A 19879-nucleotide genomic window follows, 5' to 3' on the forward strand; every position below is an offset into this window, starting at 1 on the left:
ACTACAGGTGCAGGCCACCATGCCTGGCTAATTTTTGTATTTTTAGTTCAGATGGGGTTTCACCATGTTGGTCAGGCTGGTCTTGAACTCCTGACCTCAGGTGAGCTGCCCGCCTCCGCCTCCCAAAGTACTGGGATTACAGCCGTGAGCCACTCTGCCCGGCATGACTCCAAGCAGAGTAAAGCAAAGGCTTTGTGGCTGGATTGAGCTTGGTGTGTTTGGGGTATGAAAAGCAGACCAGGGTAGGGAAGGAGATAAGGGGGGTCAGCAGGAGGGACGGGGAACCATGGTTCAATTTAGCTATCTCAGCCGAGCATGGTGGCTCACACCTGTAATCTGAGGACTTTGGGAGGCCGAGGCAGGTGGATCACTTGAGGTCAGGAGTTCGAGACCAGCCTGGCCAACATGGTGAAACCCCATCTCTACTAAAAATACGAAACTTAGCTGGGCGTGGTGGTGGGTGCCAGCTACTCGGGAGGTCGAGGCCCGAGAACTGCTTGAACCGGAGAGGCAGAGGCTGCAGTGAGCCGAGATCGCTTCACTGCACTCCAGCCTGGATGACAGAGTGAGACCCCGTCTCAAAAAAAAAAAAAAATGAGCTTTTTTGGGGATCTCTTAGAGTGAAGAGTGAAGAATAGTGAAGAAGAGACAGTAGGTCACAGTGACATGGGTGATACTGGAGCACCTGTTAGGGAGCTATTAACAATGAAGAAGGTGAAAAGCAGTTGCAATGCGGAGAAGTGAAGCTGATTCAACAAAGGGAGACAGGGAGGGCATCTAAGAGGACCCCACCACCCCACGTCAGAGGCAGGGCGGGCAGGGGGTGCAGGGCAGCGTCTGGAGGAGTGAAGGAGTGGAGGAGTGGAGGAGCGGAGGTGTGGCTGCAGGGATGGTGGCAGCTGCTGTCCTGGCCCTTCTCCCCAGGGCGGGGGCAGGAGCTGCGGCCCTGGGGCAACCGGCTGGGCAGGGCCACCCACCTGACTCACAGCAGAAACTGGGACAGCAGCTGCCCTCCTACCTCCTCAATCCCAGCTGGAAATAAAAGTAAGATTCCAGACCTCTGGCCAACACCCTCTGAGCCCAAATGCCGGCTCTCCACCGTAAGGCCCTGCCTGACAGCGCTGGCTGCCATGTGGGCTTTCTGCTTTGTGGACCTGCAAGGTATTCTAATTCTGTCACCTTCAACTCCCTCCCTCTGTCTTACTCCTGATTCTACAAAACTGGGAGTGTCTGTGTCCCGTTCTATCTCCCCATTGGACTGCAGTCCCCTCGAGGTTACAGAGGGCACAAAATTATTCTTATCTAGGGTAACCAGCATCAAGTTTAAGAGTCCAGTGTCCCAGCTACTTGGGAGGCCGAGGCAGGAGAATGGCGTGAACCTGGGAGGCGGAGCTTGCAGTGAGCTGAGACCGCGCCACTGCGCTCCAGGCTGGGTGACAGAGCGAGGCTCCGTCTCAAAAAAAAAAAAAAAGAGTCCAGTGGCTGGGCGCAGTGGCTCACACCTGTAATCCCAGCACTTTGGGAGGCTGAGGCGGGTGGATCACCTGCGGCCGCGAGTTCGAGACTAGCCTGACCAACATGGAGAAACCCTGTCTCTACTTAAAATACAAAATTAGCCGGGCGTGGTGGTGGGCACCTGTAATCCCAGCTACTCGGGAGGCTGAGGCAGGAGAATCGCTTGAACCTGGGAGGCAGAGGTTGTGGTGAGCCGAGATTGTGCCATTGCACTCCAGCCTGGGCAACAAGAGCAAAACTCTGTCTCAAAAAAAAAAAAAAAAAAGAGTCCAGCTGGGCATGATGGTTCATGTCTGTAATGCCGGCAGTTTGGAAGGCTGAGGCAGGAGGATCACTTAAGTCCAGGAGTTCAAGACCAGCCTGGGCAACATAGGGAGACCCTGTCTCTACAAAAAATTTTAAAATTAGCCAGATGTGGTGACATGCACCTCTAGTCCTAGCTACTTGGGAGGCTGAGGTGGGAGGATGGCTTGAACCCAGAGGTTCAAGGCTGCAGTGAGCTCTGATCGCACCACTGTGCTCCAGCCTGGGTGACAGAGCCAGACCCTGACTCAAAACAAAAAAAGAGTCTACCACTTACTGCTTGGTAAACTCCTTCTTATACATCAAAATCCACTCCAGGAGTCTCTCTGAATCTACTGTGATTCTTTTTTTTTTTTTTTTTTTTTTTGAGATAGAGTTTTGCTCTTCTTGCCCAGGCTGGAGTGCAGCAGTGTGATCTCGGCTCGCTGCAACCTCTGCCTCCTGGGTTCAAGTGATTCTCCTGACTCAGCCTCCCAAGTAGCTGGGATTACAGGCATGCACCACCATGCCGAGATAAGTTTGTATTTTTAATAGAGACGGAGTTTCACTGTGTCGGTCAGGCTGGTCTCGAACTCCTGTCCTTAGGTGATCCACATGTCTTGGGCTCCCAAAGTGCTGGGATTGCAGGCATGAGCCACCACAACACCTCGCCTGAATCTGCTGTGATTCGAAGGACTGCCCAGGGAAAAAAAAACAAAACACTTCAAGTAGACCCCCATATGGGAGGACCCAAGGACTTCTCAGACTTCCATGGTCCCTGATCTAACACAGCAATAAATTATTCAAACTGAGCACTTTTTACACATTTTTGGACCCTTTCTGAGGACCTTCTGCACAAATCTAGGAGGTAGGTTATCATTATCCCCACTCTGCAGATGCCTCCAAAGCCCTTTACCTACCTCCTTTATCACCTCTTCATCTCTTGGTTCAATGTGTATTTAATGAGCACCTACCGTGTGTCAGGCACTATTCTAGACTTTGGGGATGAAGCAGTGGGCACCTCTTAGATAGTGACATTGAACTGAATGATGAAAAAGAATCTGGCTTGAGAAGGTGTGGCAAAAAAGAGAAGTCCCAACATTACCAGTAATCTTCCTACTTCCACCCTTTTGCCCATTCTTTTTCCTCTGCTGGAAATGCCTTTCCCCAGCTAACAAACGCCTACTTATCCTGCAAAGCCCAATTCCAATACCCGCTTCTCCTAGGAATGCTTTCCGGTCTGATCTCCAGGCAGAATCCACAACACCCTTCTCTGGGCTCCCACACTCTACTCCACAGGTGGCCAAAAAATGAATGAGGAGATCTCAGTAGAAGTCGGCCACACCAGGCTGGAAGCTCTTCAAGGCCAAGACCCAGGCTAAGTCTTCTCCGGGACCCCGCTTCCAAGATGAGCTGCGGGAACACTGCAGCTTTTTTTTTTTTTTTTTTTTTTTGAGACGGAGTCTGGCTCTGTCACCCAGGCTGGAGTGCAGTGGTGCCATCTTGGCTCACTGCAAGCTCCACCTCCCGGGTTCACACCATTCTCCTGCCTCAGTCTCCTGAGTAGCTGGGACTACAGGTGCCCGTCACCTCGCCCGGCTAATTTTTTGTATTTTTAGTAGAGACGGGGTTTCACCGTGTTAGCCAGGATGGTTTCGATCTCCTGACCTCGTGATCTGCCCACCTCAGCCTCCCAAAGTGCTAGGATTACAGGCGTGAGCCACTGCGCCTGGCCCTGCAGCTATTTTTAAAATAAAGAATAAGTGGGGTGTGGTGGCTCATGCCTGTAGTCCCAGCACTTTGGGAGGCCAAGGTGGGAGGATCACTTGAGACCAGGAGTTTGAGACCAGCCTGGGCGACATAGTAAGACCCCATCTCTACAAAATATATACATATATATATTTGCCGGATGTGGTAGCGCACAACTGTAGTCCCAGCTACTCTGGAGAGCAAGGTGGGAGGGACGGTCGCTTGGGCCCAGAAATTTGAGGCTGCATTGAGCTAGGATGGCGCCACTGCACTCCAGCCTGGGCCACAGAGTGAGATTCTGTCTCAAAAAAATAAATAAAATAAAGCAGAAACAGTAGAAAACGAAGACGAGGCCGGGTGCGGTGGCTCACGCCTGTAATCCCAGCACTTTGGGAGGCCGAGGTGGGAAGATCACGATGTCAGGAGTTTAAGACCAGCCTGGCCAAGGTGAAACCCCATCTCTACTAAAAATACCAAAATTAGCCGGGTGCAGTGGTGCGCATCTGTAATCCCAGCTACTGGGGCAGCTGAGCCAGGAGAATGGCTTGAACCCAGAAGGCAGAGGTTGCAGTAACCCAAGATCGTGCCACCGCACTCCAGCCTGGGTGACAGAGCAAGACTCAGTCTCAAAAAAAAAAAAAGAAAACGAAGACGAAGTGGTCGGTAAGGGGACTCGAACTGGAGACTCTAAAACTTCTCCATCTCCGCCCACTCAATTTCCTTCAATGGCTCCTCCCTTTCAGGCTCCGCCCCTATCCCCGCCCCACCCTTAACGGCGCCCGCCCAGACTCCCGGAAGTGGGCCGCCTAGCGAGCGTGCTCCCAGGCGCAAAGCACGCCTGAAGTTGTAGTTCCGCCATCGGACGGAAGCCGACCGGGGCGTGCGGCGGGATGTGGCCCGGAATATTGGTGGGGGGGGCCCGGGTGGCGTCATGCAGGTACCCCGCGCTGGGGCCTCGCCTCGCCGCTCACTTTCCAGCGCAGCGGCCGCCGCAGCGGACACCCCAGAACGGCCTGGCCCTGCAGCGGAGCCTGCACGCGACGGCGGCCCGGGCTCTCCCGCTCATTCCCATCGTGGTGGAGCAGACGGTACGGCGGCCGGGCGGGGACACGGCTCGGGGGCTCCGGGCTGGGTGGGGATCGGCTGGCAGCCCCCGACCCCTCACCTCCATCTTTCTACCCCCAGGGTCGCGGCGAGCGCGCCTATGACATCTACTCGCGGCTGCTGCGGGAGCGCATCGTGTGCGTCATGGGCCCGGTGAGCGCCCCGCGCCGGGACCCTCCCCGGGACTCTTCCAAGCGCCTGCCCAGACCCCCTGCGCCCCTTCTCCCCTGGCCCCAGACTTTCTTCCCCCAGGCTCCGCTCCCCTTCTAACCCCCTTCCCTCCCCTTCTCACTCCCCTCCCGGCTCCCGGTCCCCCCACCCCGCTCCTCACCCCGTCTCTGCTCCTCGCCTCTTAATTTCCGACTTCCTTCCTGACACCTGGCACCGCTCCGCTCATTCCTAGGCTCAAGACTCTCCCCAACCATTTTCACCCCTTCCTTTCCTGTGTCCTGAGCCCCCTGACTCCCCCCTTCCTGTGCTCCAAACCCCCTGGGTCCTCTGCACTACTCTCTCCCCATCGCCTTCTGGGTCCTAAATTCTTACCCACCCCTTTTACTTGGGCTCTGGTCCCCCTTCCTGGTTCCCTGACCCATCCCCAGCCTCCCTTAAAACTCTCTCCCTACCCCGAATCTGGGGACACTCCTGCCCTCTCCACCTGCAGATCGATGACAGCGTTGCCAGCCTTGTTATCGCACAGCTCCTCTTCTTGCAATCCGAGAGCAACAAGAAGCCCATCCACATGTACATCAACAGCCCTGGTGAGCAGGGTCTTTCCTGGGTGCCAGGGGCACTTGTCAGGGCACACGGGTGACTCAGGGGACCAGAATCCCGGGTCAGGGATGTTCTCTCTCTGGGAAAGGGTGCAGAGCGTCAGAGTTCCAGAAGTGGCTTGAAACCGCCAAAAGGTGCCTGTTGCTGGCTTTTGAGCCTCAGTTCACAAGTCAGGATGTGGCCTCTTTGATCCTGCACATACTGTTCTGCCAACCTGACCCGGCTGACATTTAAAAATTGGTAGATTTTAGGCCGGGCACGGTGGCTCACACCGGTAATCCCAGCACTTTGGGAGGCTGAGGCGGGCGGATTGCTTGAGCCCAGGAGTTCAAGACCAGCCTGGGTAACATAGTGAGACCCCATCTCTACAAAAAAAGTACAAAGATTAGCCGGGCAATGTGGCATGTGCCTGTAGTCCCAGCAACTCGGGAGGCTGAGGGAGAAGGATCACTTGAGCCCAGGAGGTCGAGGCTGTAGTGAGCCCATCTCAAAAATAATAATAATTGGTAGATTTTTTTCCCCCTCCCCAAAAAAAGTAGTCAATTTTGATTGAGTACTTATGATGGAGGCATTTATATTTTTTTTCTTATTGAGATGGAGTCCCGTTCTGTCACCCAGGCCGGAGTGCAGTGTTGCAATCTCAGCTCACTGCAACCTCTGCCTCCTGGGTTCAAGCGATTCTCCAGCTTCAGCCTCCCAAGTAGCTGGGAATTACAGGCATGTGCCACCATGCCCGTCTAATTTTTTGTATTTAGTAGAGATTATGTTTCACCATGTTAGTCAGGCTGGTCTTGAACTCCTGACCTCAAGTGATCCACCCGCCTCAGCCTCCCAAAGTGCTGGGATTACAGGCATGAGCCACCACGCCTGGCCTGATTTCTAGTTTCTCTTGGAAATTTAGTAGATCTGGTCCCATGGGTCCACTGGCACATGTGGCAAAAGTCAGCTGACTGTAAAGCAGGCGCTCTCCCTTTTGCCTGCACCTGGTCCGTGTCACCTGTTTTTGTCACCTCCCAACCCCTGGAAGCATTTGTGTTTGTGAACCCTGCTTTAAAGAGCTGCTTCTAGGCTGGACACAGTGGCTCACACTTGTAATTCCAGCACTTTGGGAGGCTGAAGTGGGCTGATCACTTGAGGTCAGGAGTTTGAGAGCAGCCTGGCCAACGTGGTGAAATCCCATCTCTACTAAAAATACAAAAATTAGCCAGGTGTGGTGGTGTACTTGTAATCCAGCTACTCGGGAGGCTGAGGCAGGAGAATTGCATGAACCCGGGAGGTGGAGGTTGCAGTGAGCTGAGATCGTGCCACTGCACTCCAGCCTAGGTGACAGGGAGACTCAGTCTCAAAAAAAAAAAAAAATAGCTGCTTCTGGCTGGGCGTGGTGGCTCACACCTGTAATCCCAACACTTTGGGAGGATTGCTTGAGCCCAGGAGTTCGAGATCAGCCTGGGCAACATAGTGAAACCAGTGAAACCCAGTCTTAATTTTTTTTTTTTTGAGACGGAGTCTTGCTCTGTCACCGCGGCTGGAGTGCAGTGGCGCTATCTCGGCTCGCTGCAACCTCCGCCTCCCGGGTTCACGCCATTCTCCTGCCTCAGCCTCCCGAGTAGCTGGGACTACAGGCACCCGCCACCATGCTCAGCTAATTTTTTGTATATTTAGTAGAGACGGGGTTTCACCATGTTAGCCAGGATGGTCTTGATCTCCTGACCTCATGATCCGCCCGCCTCAGCCTCCCAAAGTGCTGGGATTGCAGGCATGAGCCACCGCACCCAGTCGTCTTAATTTTTAAAAAAGGAAGTGGGGCTGCATCTGTTCCACCCTCCCCAGGGTTAGGAGATGGAATAGGGAAAGGGTCGGGGGGAGCTGGTCCAGCCCCTCACTTGCTCCCCTGCCCACAGGTGGTGTGGTGACTGCGGGCCTGGCCATCTACGACACGATGCAGTACATCCTCAACCCGATCTGCACCTGGTGCGTGGGCCAGGCCGCCAGCATGGGCTCCCTGCTTCTCGCTGCCGGCACCCCGGGCATGCGCCACTCGCTCCCCAACTCCCGTATCATGATCCACCAACCCTCAGGAGGCGCCCGGGTGAGTGCCAGACACACGAGCTGCTATTGGGAATCAGGACAGGGTCTAGACAGAAGGACTGACTGGGCAGAAGTCAAGTGTGGGAGGGGATGTCTTTTTTTTTTTTGAGACAGAGTCTCACTCTGTCGCCCAGGCTGGAGTGCAGTGGTGCGATCTCGGCTCACTGCAAGCTCCACCTCCCAGGTTCATGCCATTCTTCTGCCTGAGCCTCCCAAGTAGCTGGGACTCCAGGCGCCCGCCACCACGCCCAGCTACTTTTTTGTCTTTTTAGTGGAGACAGGGTTTCACCCTGTTAGCCAGGATGGTCTCGATCTTCTGACCTCGTGATCCGCCCGCCTCCCGAAGTGCTGGGATTACAAGCGTGAGCTACCGCGCCCGGCGGGGAGTGGATGTCTTAGAATGTGCAGGCCGGGCTGGGTGTGGTGGCTCAAGCCTGTAATCCTAGCACTTTGGCAGACAGAAGCGGGAGGATCATGTGAGCTCAGGAGTTCGAGGCCAGCCAGGGGAACATAATGAGACCTCGTCTCTATTAAAGAAAAAAAAAAAAAAAAAAAGGCCAAACGTGGTGGCTCACGCCTGTAAATCTCAACACTTTGGGAAGCCGGAGCAGGTGGATCATTTGAGGTCAGGAATTCGAAACCAGCCTGGCCAACATGATGAAACCCCGTCTCTACTAAAAATACAAAAATTAGCCGGGTGTGGTGGCATGCGCCCATAATCCCAGCTCTTTTGGGAGGCTGAGATAGGAGAATCACTTGAACCCAGGAGGTGGAAGTTGCAGTGAGCTGAGATTGCGCCACTGCACTCAAGCCTGGATGACAGAGCAAGACTCTGTCTCAAAACAACAAAGGGAAAAAAAGAAAGTGCACTGAGGAGTTGTTTGCTATCTCTTAAGAATTAGCTTCAGCTGGGCACAGTGGCTCACATCTGTAATCCCAGCACTTTGGGAGACCAAGGCAGGAGGATCACTTGAGGCCAAGAGTTTAAGACCAGCCTGGGCAATGGTGAGATCCCATCTCTACCAAAAATTTAAAAATGACTCAGGCGTGGTTATGCTTGCCTCTGGTCCCAGCTACTCAGGAGGCTGAGGTGGGAGGATTGCTTGAGCCTGAGAGGTCAAGGCTGCAATGAGCTGTCTTGCACCACTGCATTCCAACCCCAGCAACAGAGGAAGACCCTGTCTCAAAAAAAAAAAAAAAAAGGCGGCTGGGCATGGTGGCTCACGCCTGTAATCCCAGCACTTTGGGAGGCCGAGACGGGAGGATCACTTGAGGCCGGGAGTTTGAGACCAGTCTGGGCAACATAGCAAGACCCCATCTCTTAAAAAAAAAAAAAAAATGCTGAGACAGAGAGACACTGTTCCTCCCAGTCTGCAAGGCTTCAGATGCAGAAAATAAGAACATATATTTAATCCAGTCAGAAAGCCTTCCTGGTAGTGGCAAGACTGAAGCAGGATATCGGGGGATTTGCACAAGCCCAGCCCACCAGCCTCAAACCGGAAGCCCAAAGCCCAGGGAGGGCTGCTGAGTGCCACCTCCAGCCTCCCTGTGAGGGGCTGACGCTGATGCCAACCTTTACCCCCTCACTCCCCTTGGACGTCCCTCAGGGCCAAGCCACAGACATTGCCATCCAGGCAGAGGAGATCATGAAGCTCAAGAAGCAGCTCTATAACATCTATGCCAAGCACACCAAACAGACCCTGCAGGTGATCGGTGAGCACCCTCCTTTATTTCATCCTGGTCCGTGCACAGACGGACCAGGCGTTGTTCTAAGCCAGGGCTTGTCCTCCTGGTCCCTGTGGACTTTCAGGGGTGGATAATTCTCTGGGATGGGGGCACCATCCCAGAGGTCAGCCTGGCCAACATGGTGAAATCCCATCTCTACTAAAAATACTAAAAATGGTGTATTTGTAATCCAGCTACTCGGGACGCTGAGGCAGGAGAATTCTATGAACCTGGGAGGCGGAGGTTGCAGTGAGCTGAGATCGCGCCACTGCACTCCTAACCCGGGCGCTGCAGGATGTGTGGCAGCATCCCTGGCCTCCATCTACTCCATGCCAGTACTCTCCTCCAGCTGTGACAACCAGAAATGTCTCCAGACATCACCAAGTGTTCCCTGGTGGGCAGAATTGCCTCCAGCCAAGAAACACTGTTCTAAGCCCTTTAAAAATATCGCTGGGTGTGGTAGCTCACGCCTGTAATCCCAGCACTTTAGGATGCTAAGGCAGGTGGATCACTTGAGGCCAGGAGTTCAACACCAGCCTGGGCAACATAGCAAAACCCCATCTCTACTAAAAATATAAAAATTAGCCAATCATGGTGGTGGGTGCCTGTAATCCCCACTGCTCTGGAGGCTGAGGCATGAGAATCACTTGAACCTGGGAGGTGGAGGTTTCAGTGAGCTGAGATCACACCACTGCATTCCAGCCTGGGTGACAGAGCAAGACTGTCTCAAAAAAAAAAAAAAAAAAAAAAATCAACTTGGCCAGGTGTGGTGGCACACATTTGTAATCCCAGCACTTTGGGAGGCCAAGGTAGGAGGATCACTTGAGCCCAGGAGTTCGAGTCCAGCCTGGGCAACATAGGGATACCCTGTTTCCATAGAAAATTTAAAAATTGGCTGGGTATGGTGGCTCACGCCTGTAATCCCAGCACTTTGGGAGGCCGAGGCAGATGGATCACCTGAGGTCAGGAGTTCTAGACCAGTCTGGCCAACATGGCGAAACCACGTCTCAACTAAAAATACTAAAATTAGCCTGGTCTGGTGGCAGGCGCCTATACTCCCAGCTCCTTGGGGGGCTGAGGCAGGAAAATTGCTTGAACTCGGGAGGCGGAGGTTGCAGTGAGCCAAGATTGCCCCATCGCACCCCAGCCTGGGGGACAAGAGCGAGACTTCGTCTCAAAAAAAAAAGAAAATTTAAAAATTAGCCAGACATAGTTGCTCATGCCTTTAGTCCTCAGCTACTCAGGAGGCTGAGGCAGGAGGATCTGTGGAATATGAGAATTTGAGGTTACAGTGAGCTAACATTTTTTTTTTTTGAGACAAGGTCTGGCTCTGTTGCTCAGGCTGGAATGCAGTAGCATGATCTCGGCTCATTGCAACCTCTGCCTCCTGGGCTCAAGCAATTCTCCTGCCTCAGCCTCCTCAGTAGCTGGGACTACAGGGATGCACTACCATGCCTGGCTAATTTTTTGTATTTTTTGTAGAGACGTGGTTTCACCATGTTGCCCAGGCTGGTCTCAAACTCGTGAGCTCAAGTGATCCAGCTGCCTCAGCCTCCCAAAGTTCTGGGATTACAAGTGTGAGCCACCACGCCCAGCCATAATTTTATTAAAATCAAAAAGTGAGGCCAGGTGCGGTGGCTCACACCTGTAATCCCAGCACTTTGGGAGGCTGAAGTGGGAGGATCACTTGAGTTCAGGAGTTCAAGACCAGCCTGGGCAATATAGTGACACCCCATTTCATAGAAAAGAAAAAAAATTTTAGCCAGGTACCATGGCTCACGCCTGTAATACCAACACTTTGGGAGGCTGAGGTGGGCGAATCACGAGGTCAGGAGTTCAAGACCAGCCTGACCAACATGGTGAAACCCCGTCTCTACTAAAAATACAAAAACTAGCCAGGTGTGGTGGCGTGCACCTGTAATCCCAGCTACTCAGGAGGCTGAGGCATGAGAATCGCTTGAACCTGAGAGGCGGAGGTTGTAGTGAGCTGAGATTGCACCACTGCACTCCAGCCTGGGTGACAAAGTGAGACCCTGTCTCAAAAAAAAAAAAAAAAAGTGAATGTTCCACAGCATCACTAATGAATCTTGCAAATATGTTGCATGAAAGAAGAATAAATACTCCGTGATTCCATTTATTTAAACTATAAAAACAAGCAGAGCTAATTTATGCTGTTAGAGGAGTGGTTGCTTTGGGGCATGGGGAGGGGGTGGCAAGGATTAATGACTGTCATGGGCCCAAGTGGGGTTTCAGGGGTGCTGGCAATATTTCATCTCTTGGTCTGGGTGCTGGTCCTGTAGGGTATGTTCAGTCTGAAAATCCATCCCACCAGACATTTACGAATCGTGCCCTCTCCTGGGTGTATATTATACATCAATAACATTTTTTTTTTTTTTTTTTTTTGAGATGGAGTCTCGCTTTGTTGCCCAGGCTGGAGTGCAGTGGTGCAGTCTCCACCTCCCAGGTTTAAGTGATTCTCATACCTCAGCCTCCCTAGTAGCTGGGATTACAGGCATGTGCCACCACACCTGGCTCATTTTTGTATTTTTAGTAGAGACGGGGTTTCACCATGTTGGCCATGGTGAAACTTTGAAGGCCAGTGGTGAAACATGAGGCCAAACTCCTGGCCTCAAGTGATCCACCCACCTCTGCCTCCCAAAGTGCTGGGATTACAAGTGTGAGCCACCATGCCTGGCCCAATAACAATTCTTTAAAAAACAAAATGGAAATTGGTATTTTACTGATACCTAGGGGAAACTGAGGCACTGCAGAATGAGGACATGTCTCAGTCAGCTTGAGCTGCTTAACAAAACACCACAGACCTCAACAGAGATTTTATTTCTCACAGTTCTGGGGGCTGGAAAGTCCAAGATCAGGGTGCCAGCTGATTTGGTTCTTGGTGAGGGCTCTCTTCCTGGCTTGCAGACGGCCGCCTTCTCGCTGTGTCTTCACATGGTGGAGAGAGAGCAAGTGCAGTGGTGCCTCCTCTTATAAGGCCACTAATCCCATCAGGGGGCCCCTGACCCCATCTCTCCTAATGACCTCCCAAGGACCCCGTCTCCAAATCCCATCCCACTGGGGGTTGGGGCTTCAACATATGAACTTGGGGTGGTGGGCACAAACATTCGGGCCAAAACAGGACCCAGACCTGGCCCTGGGTCTCTGCTCTTACCCTAATGTGTCTCACCTCCTGCTTCCCCACCAGAGTCTGCCATGGAGAGGGACCGCTACATGAGCCCCATGGAGGCCCAGGAGTTCGGCATCTTAGACAAGGTTCTGGTCCACCCTCCCCAGGACGGTGAGGATGAGCCCACGCTGGTGCAGAAGGAGCCTGTAGAAGCAGCACCGGCGGCAGAACCTGTCCCAGCTAGCACCTGACAGCTGGGCCTCCTCTCCAGAATCGTGTGGAGGGGCCAGAGGCCTGCCAGACCCCCAGCTGGCCCTGCTCACCCCTTGTTGCTGGGCCTGGAGGGGCCTCTTGAGGAACTTTTAATTTGCAAGGGTGCCTGCTATGGACGGGGCATTCCAGCTGAGACACTGTGATTTTAAATTAAATCTTTGTGGTCTTTGCTCTGCGTCTGGGACACCCTCCTTTCGGCACCACGACAGCGTGTACACATCTGTGTTTCCCAGGCCCCTTCTGCTTTTGTCCTGACCCCAAGAGGCAAGCCATGTCTTCCTTCAACAGATTCTCCTGATCATATCCTATATTCCAGGCAGTGTTCTTTTGTGAAGAAGACACAAGAAACCCTCCTCAAAAGAGTTCCATTCTTGTGGCAGTAGACAGTTATTTAAAAAATAATAATAAAAAAAGAAAACAACAACAAAAAAAAAACGGGCCAGGCGCGGTGGCTCACGCCTGTAATCCCAGCACTTTGGGAGCCCGAGGCGGGCGGATCACGAGGTCAGGAGATCGAGAACATCTTGGCTAACATGGTGAAACCCCGTTTCTACTAAAAATAGAAAAATTAGCCTGGCATGGTGCACCTGTAATCCCAGCTACTCCGGAGGCTGAGGCAGAAGAATCGCTTGAACTTAGGAGGTGAAGGTTGCAGTGAGCAGGATCACGCCACTGCCCTCCAGCCTGGGCAACAGAGCAAGGCTCTGTCTCAAAAAAAAAACCAAACAGGAAAGGTGGCATGCAAGTGTGAGGGTAAGCGTGTTACAGTTTTCTGTGGGGTAATCAGGGAAGCCCTCACTGAGAAGGTGGTGTTTGAGCAAAGCCTCAAAGGAGGTGAGGGATGGAGCCTGTGTCCAGGCAGAGGGCACAGCCAGTGCAAAGGCCCTGTGGCAGGACTGTACCTGGCATGTGAGGACCTATGAGGAGGCCCGTGGCTGAGGGAAGGTGGAAGAGATGAGATCAAAAAGTAGAGGTGAAAATTAGCCAGGCGTGGTGGTGCACTTGAACCTGGGAGGCAGAGGTTGCAGTGAGCCAAGATCGCGCCACTGCACTCTAGCCTGGGCAACAAAGCGAGATTCTGTCTCAAAACAAAAAAAAGTGGAGGTGATTGAGGAGAATAGATCATAAAAGGCCTGACATCTAAAAGGAGGGAGGTGAACCATGGAGGGTTTTGAGAAGAGGAAGGAAAATAAGGATGACTGTGATTCCTGAGGAGCGCACCATGAGCAGTTAGAAGAGTTGAGTAATCCAGATGAAAGCTGATGGCAGCCCTGGCCGAGTGGTGAGAAAAAGTCAGATTCTAGCCACGTGGGATGTGACAGCAGTTTCCAGAAACTCTGAGCTGATGGCCCAAAGCAGGAGGATGGAGACCTGTCACCTGAGATGGGAAGTGTAGGGAAAGGAACAGGCTTGGGGAGGGATCAGGAGTTGATTTTGGATATATTATACCTGGTGTTTTCATATGTCCCTTGACATCAGGGTCAAGAGGTTGAAATAAAAATGTAGGTGGCATCAGCCGGGTGTGGTGGCTCACGCCTGTAATCCCAGCACTCTGGGAGGCCAAGGCGGGCAGATCACGAGGTCAGGAGATCGAGATCATCCTGGCTAACACAGTGAAACCCCGTCTCTACTAAAAATACAAAAAATTAGCCGGGCGCGGTGGCGGGCGCCTGTAGTCCCAGCTACTCGGGAGGCTGAGGAAGGAGAATGGCGTGAACCCGGGAAGCAGAGCTTGCAGTGAGCGGAGATCGCGCCACTGCACTCCAGCCTGGGTGACAAAGCGAGACTCCATCTCAAAAAAAACCAAATGTAGGCGGCATCAGCATGTAGGCTCATTAACAGTCAGACAGACCTGGCTATTGGATTCGGCGTTGTGGATTTCACTGGTGGCCTTAAATCAGGCCATTTCTGGTGCTGTGGGAGCCAAAAGCCAGGCTGGAGTGGATCCAGAAAGAATAGGAGGAAACATCAGACATAAGTCTTTCGAGGAATTACACTATCAAGGGGAGCAGAGGGCGGGGGGGCAGATGTAGCTGGAGGGAGAAATGGGGTCAATATTTTTCAAAATTCAAGCATTCGGGTGGGGGGTGGGCTATGCTCAGCAGTTACAGTGTTGCAGTTTGCATTATGGACATTTAAAATACATACAAAAGTACCCAGAGCTTTGAGAGGCTGAAGGGAGAGGATCACCTGAGCCCAAGAGTTCCAGGCTGCAGTGAGCTATGATCGTGCCCTTGCACTCCAGCCTGGGCAATAGAGGGAGAAAATAATAAAATATAGGCCGGGCATGGTGGCTCAGGCCTGTAATCCCAGCACTTTGGGAGGCCGAGGCAGGCGGGTCACCTGAGATCAGGAGTTTGAGATCAGCCTGGCCAATGTGGTGAAACCCTGTCTCTACTAAAAATACAAAAAATTAGCTAGGTGTGGTGGCAGGCGCCTGTAGTCCCAGCTACTCGGGAGGCTGAGGCATGAGAATCACTTAAACCCCGGAGGCAGCGGTTGCAAATCTCCAGGGCCTGAGATCGTGCCACTGCGCTCCAGGTTGGGCGACAGAGTGAGACTCTGTCTCAAAAATAAACAAATAAATAAAAATAATCAAATATAAACAAAAGTAGAGAAAACGGTAATGAGATCCCACGTGCTTATCACACCAATTCAACAATTAATTCACGGTCAAATGTGATTCTTCCCTACCCGCCCCCTCCCTGCCCCCACAGCCTGGATTTATGTGGAAGCAAATCCCAGAGATCTTTTTCTGTAAATATATTTTTTTTCAGTTTGCATTTGTAAAATACGATGATTCTTTTTTTTTTTTTTTTTTTTTTTTTGAGACAATGTTTTGCTGTGTCGCCCAGGCTGGAGTGCAGTGGTGGGGTCTCTGTTCACTGCAACCTCCACCTCCTGGGTTCAAGCAATTCTCCTGCCTCAGCCTCCTGAGTCGCTGGGATAACAGTCGCGCGCGCCATCACGCTCGGCTCATTTTTTGTATTTTCAGTAGAGACGGGTTTTCACCATGTTGGCCAGGCTGGTCTCGAACTCCTGACCTCAGGTGATCCACCCGCCTCGGCCTCCCAAAGTGCTGGGATTACAGGCGTGAGCCACCACGCCCGGCCGAGGAATCAAAAAGACAACCATAATACCAGTTTCGAACCTAAAGTAATAGTAATACGGAGACAGGGAAATGAATGATGCCTCGCTTTGACCTTTGACCATAAGCCCTAACTCTGGATACGCTGGCCCCACCACACATAATCGTGGCCTTGACGTCAGTCCCCTGACCCCGGAACCTTATCTCGGCCTGACTGTACTCTGCCCTTAACCTCTAGCCATAGTCGACTCCATAACCGTGGCCTTGGCCCCAGTCCCCCTGACTTCCGGACTTCAGACCAGATACTGCCCATATCCCCTTACGAAGTCTTGGCCGAGCAACCCCTAGGTTGTACGTTTTCTCTCTAATGATTAAAGAGGCGGTGCTAAGCTGCAGACGGACTTGCGACTCAGCCAATGGTGTAAGCCAGGCGGGAGGTGGCGCCCAATAAGCTCAAGAGGGGAGGCGGGTTCTGGAAGAAGGCCAATAACCTGTGAAGGCGAGTCTAGCAGCAACCAATAGCTATGAGCGAGAGGCGGGACTCTGAGGGAAGTCAGTCGCTGGCGCAGGTACCGCCAGTGGCTTTTGGCGGGGGCGTTCCCCAACCCTGCCCTCTCTCATGACCCCGCTCCGGGGATATGGCCGGGACTGGGCTGCTGGCGCTGCGGACGCTGCCAGGGCCCAGCTGGGTGCGAGGCTCGGGCCCTTCCGTGCTGAGCCGCCTGCGGGACGCGGCCGTGGTGCGGCCTGGCTTCCTGAGCACGGCAGAGGAGGAGACGCTGAGCCGAGAACTGGAGCCCGAGCTGCGCCGCCGCCGCTACGAATACGATCACTGGGACGCGGTGAGACCGGCAGCGCCGGGGGCGGGGGACGGGGGCTCGTCGGGGGCGCGGCCTGGGGACGTGGAGCACCAGATGGGGCGAGAACACGCTGGGGGCGGTTCCTAGAGCGGGAATTTGGAGCGGGGACAGAGGAGACGAGCGCCGGGACCGGCCAGGGCCACACTGGGGGCGGTTACAGTACCGTTTAGCGTGGGGGCGGGGCTACGGTGCGGGGGTTGGGGGGCCAGGGGGTCGGGCGCTCATGGGGCGGGGCCACGCTGGGGCGGGGACAAAGGAGACCAGCGCAGGGATGGGGCGGGGGCACTCTGGGGGCGGGGACAGGAGTCTAGCGTAGGGATGGGGCGTGGCCACGCTGGGGGCGGGGACAGTGGGGGCCAGTGCTGGGGTGGGGCGTGGCCACGCTGGGGGGCGGTTACAGCGCAGGCGAGCGTGGGGGTGGGGCCACGGAGTCGGGTGTAGGGTTGGGGTGCGATTACGCTGGGAGCAGTTACAGTCCAGAAGAGCGTGGTGGCTGGGATTGGGGTGTGGTCAGGTCGTCGAGCGCATGCATGGGGCGGGGTCCGAGGAGTCAAGCGCCGGGATGGATTGGGGCCATGCTGTAGGGGGGACGGGGAAGTCGAGTTTAGAGAGGGCAGAACCACGCTGGGGGCGGAGATAGGGTAGACACATGCTGGGATGGGGCAGGGCCTTTTTGGGGTCGGTAGCTATTGCAGGGATTTGGGAGCCGGGCTTTGGTGGGGGCTGGGCTGAAACTCTGGCTGTGGGAGGGGCGGGACCTGGGGGATGAGCACCTTGGGGTCAGGGAGAGCACTTTTGCGATCTGGGACCAAGGTTAGGGGTGGAAACGGATGTGGAGCCAGATGATGTTGAGAGACAGAGACAGGACATTTGGGTGGGGTCAAGTTGTAGGGAGACTCAGCCAATTGAATACTGGGGCCGGGCCAGCATTGGGGACCTGGAATTGTAGCCTCATGGTGAGTACTAAGGACTGAGGTCACACCTAGGTAGGGCCATAGTTGAGGGGCTAGGGGAGTTTGAGTTGAGGGCAGGGTCAAGAGTCACATAGGGAAACCAGCCCCTTGCCGTTTTCTGCCCCTCCGTGCCTCAGTTTCCTTGTTCCCTCTGGGAGCTCCCAGGCTTAACCGAGCTCTCTGTGCAGGCCATCCACGGCTTCCGAGAGACAGAGAAGTCGCGCTGGTCAGAAGCCAGCCGGGCCATCCTGCAGCGCGTGCAGGCGGCCGCCTTTGGCCCCGGCCAGACCCTGCTCTCCTCCGTGCACGTGCTGGACCTGGAAGCCCGCGGCTACATCAAGCCCCACGTGGACAGCATCAAGGTGGGCAGGGGCGGTTCCTTGGCACTCCCAGCCAGGGTGTAGGCAGGCCCGGCCAGAGCCTGACCCATCCCCACGCCCCTTTTGCAGTTCTGCGGGGCCACCATCGCCGGCCTGTCTCTCCTGTCTCCCAGCGTTATGCGGCTGGTGCACACCCAGGAGCCGGGGGAGTGGCTGGAACTCTTGCTGGAGCCGGGCTCCCTCTACATCCTTAGGTACCTCCAGCCAGGCAGCACCCACCCCTCCAAGAATGTGCCATCCGCCCACCCTGTGCCCTGGGTACTTTCCCTCAATCCAGCCCTCCCCAAAGATGCCTTTACCCCAGGGTCTGTGTGGGAGGCAGCAGGGGGCTGGAATCCAGGAGGCTGGAATCCAGGTCTGCCTGGAGCAGGGGCTGCCCTCCTTGCACCCAGTCACAGCCTGTTTCCTCCTGCAGGGGCTCAGCCCGTTATGACTTCTCCCATGAGATCCTTCGGGATGAAGAGTCCTTCTTTGGGGAGCGCCGGATTCCCCGGGGCCGGCGCATCTCCGTGATCTGCCGCTCCCTCCCTGAGGGCATGGGGCCAGGGAACTCTGGACAGCCGCCCCCAGCCTGCTGACCCCCAGCTTTCTACAGACACCGGATTTGTGAATAAAGTTGGGGAATGGACAGCCTAACTGGGACATTGCAGTGGCTGCTTGCTGGGGCCGGGATCTGCAGGGGAACCCAGGATGGCACTGGCCCATAGGGAGCTCCAGGTGTGGCCGGCTGGATACATGGTCAGGGTCACCAGGCCAGGAGAGTGGTGTCCTTTATTGCACTCACTGCTGGTCACCCCAGCCCACTCCCCTCCTCGTTGTCTCTGCATCCAGGTCTCCAAGAAATAAGTCAGCCGAGCTCCCCCAGCACTGCAGCTCCTGGGCGCCAGGCTGGGCACCCTCAGCCACCACAGCCGCAGGCAGCCGCCGAGAGCTGGGGCAGTCGCTGCCAGCGATGGCGGTCGTCGAGGAAGGCCACGTCGGTGTAGCGAGTGGGCCGGCAGCAGGGACCGCCGTGGGCTCGGCCCTGGCCCTGCAGCCGGGCCAGCGCCAGGCCGTGCTGGGTGCGGGCACCACGGGGGCAGCTGCCGGCGCAGTAGCGGAAGATGACCTTCTCCTCTGAGGCGTAGCCCAGGCCCAGCTCTGCCACCGACAGGGTCAGGCTCCACAGCTGGCATGGACCAGACGGGGCTCGGCGCAGGCGGGCAAGGGGGCGGTGGGTGCCTGTGGGAGGGAAGGGCGCTGACAGTGAGCAGGGCAGGGCTGGGGAAAGTTGGGAAGTCACAGAGGGTCCCTGGGGGTCCTTACCCAGCCAGGTCCCTCCAGCCTTTGCCACCTGCTCAGACGAGAACTCTCCATCGGCCACGGGAACCCCACGGGCATCAGGGCCCCAGCCTTGTCCCAGCTGCAGGGACAGGAGCAGCAGAGAGCCCAGCAGGAACTTCCCTACGGTCATTGTGACGGGCAGGTCCTGTGGGTGGGAGCTGTGCCCCAAATTTATGCCCTGCCTGGGCTGGGAGCTAACCTCTTCACTGCCGGCCCCTGCAGCCAGGAGGCCCCACGTCTGCACCAGCCCATCTCCTGCACCCTCGAATCCAGGCATCTGCTTCTTCTGCCCCACACCCCGCCCTTCTAAGAGTTAAGGGCTCACCCCCAGCCTACCCCACCCCGACATTCCACACAGCCATTTCCGACGCCCCAGACACCCCCTGATTTACGAGTGCTGTGCTGGCGGCCAGGGCAGGCAACTGGTGTTCCCCCGACCTGCTGCCTGGAGCGGAAGTCAGGGGGCTTCATGGGACCCCAGTGGGGTCCCTCCCCACTAAGTCAGGGTGCTGGGGCTCAGGAGCCCCCACGTGTGTCACGTACCAGGTGGGGAGTATGTGAGTGCTGGGAAAGGTGGCTTGGCAGGGGACCGAGTCCACGGGAACCCTCCATGGTGGCTGCCGCCTGGAGGATTAGGACAT

The 19879-nt window shown here is 55.1% G+C and overlaps 3 protein-coding genes across 4 annotated transcripts; 2 read left to right on the plus strand and 1 right to left on the minus strand.

The window, feature by feature from the left end:
- The first annotated feature begins 4317 nt into the window (after positions 1–4317).
- On the plus strand, positions 4318–12804 carry CLPP (caseinolytic mitochondrial matrix peptidase proteolytic subunit). Its single transcript, XM_054465579.2, has 6 exons — positions 4318–4634; positions 4732–4803; positions 5312–5408; positions 7323–7510; positions 9117–9222; positions 12440–12804. The coding sequence occupies exons 1-6, from the start codon at positions 4437–4439 to the stop codon at positions 12610–12612; spliced, it is 834 nt and encodes a 277-aa protein (XP_054321554.1). The 5' UTR covers positions 4318–4436; the 3' UTR covers positions 12613–12804.
- A 2663-nt stretch (positions 12805–15467) lies between these two features.
- Positions 15468–18551, plus strand: ALKBH7 (alkB homolog 7). 2 transcript variants are annotated; one of them, XM_054465580.2, is made up of 4 exons: positions 15468–16564; positions 17724–17897; positions 17985–18109; positions 18331–18551. In XM_054465580.2, exons 1-4 carry the CDS (start codon positions 16361–16363, stop codon positions 18491–18493), a joined length of 666 nt encoding a protein of 221 aa, XP_054321555.1. In that variant the 5' UTR covers positions 15468–16360; the 3' UTR covers positions 18494–18551. The 2 variants fall into 2 exon arrangements, with proteins under 2 accessions (XP_054321555.1, XP_054321556.2); XM_054465581.2 differs by lacking the exon at positions 15468–16564 and adding an exon at positions 16941–17538.
- A 116-nt stretch (positions 18552–18667) lies between these two features.
- PSPN (persephin) lies at positions 18668–19510 on the minus strand. The gene is made up of 2 exons (XM_054465582.2): positions 19221–19510; positions 18668–19136 (listed from the first exon to the last, which is right to left on the minus strand). The coding sequence occupies exons 1-2, from the start codon at positions 19366–19368 to the stop codon at positions 18814–18816; spliced, it is 471 nt and encodes a 156-aa protein (XP_054321557.2). The 5' UTR covers positions 19369–19510; the 3' UTR covers positions 18668–18813.
- Between the last annotated feature and the right edge of the window lie 369 nt (positions 19511–19879).

Source organism: Pongo pygmaeus, chromosome 20, assembly GCF_028885625.2.
Source record: "Pongo pygmaeus isolate AG05252 chromosome 20, NHGRI_mPonPyg2-v2.0_pri, whole genome shotgun sequence".
NCBI lineage: Eukaryota > Metazoa > Chordata > Mammalia > Primates > Hominidae > Pongo > Pongo pygmaeus.

What these genes read in the sequence shown, in the direction of transcription:
- ALKBH7 (XM_054465580.2), top strand. Translation starts at nt 16,361, where the DNA reads ATGGCCGGGACTGGGCTGCTGGCGCTGCGGACGCTGCCAGGGCCCAGC. An exon ending in CCCACGTGGACAGCATCAAG is followed by an intron (nt 17,898 to 17,984) that starts GTGGGCAGGGGC and finishes CCCCTTTTGCAG; the next exon opens with TTCTGCGGGGCCACCATCGC. An exon ending in GGCTCCCTCTACATCCTTAG is followed by an intron (nt 18,110 to 18,330) that starts GTACCTCCAGCC and finishes TTCCTCCTGCAG; the next exon opens with GGGCTCAGCCCGTTATGACT.
- PSPN (XM_054465582.2), bottom strand. Translation starts at nt 19,368, where the DNA reads ATGACCGTAGGGAAGTTCCTGCTGGGCTCTCTGCTGCTCCTGTCCCTG. An exon ending in GGCTGGAGGGACCTGGCTGG is followed by an intron (nt 19,137 to 19,220) that starts GTAAGGACCCCC and finishes TCCCTCCCACAG; the next exon opens with GCACCCACCGCCCCCTTGCC.
- CLPP (XM_054465579.2), top strand. Translation starts at nt 4,437, where the DNA reads ATGTGGCCCGGAATATTGGTGGGGGGGGCCCGGGTGGCGTCATGCAGG. An exon ending in TCGTGTGCGTCATGGGCCCG is followed by an intron (nt 4,804 to 5,311) that starts GTGAGCGCCCCG and finishes CTCCACCTGCAG; the next exon opens with ATCGATGACAGCGTTGCCAG. An exon ending in ACAGACCCTGCAGGTGATCG is followed by an intron (nt 9,223 to 12,439) that starts GTGAGCACCCTC and finishes CTTCCCCACCAG; the next exon opens with AGTCTGCCATGGAGAGGGAC.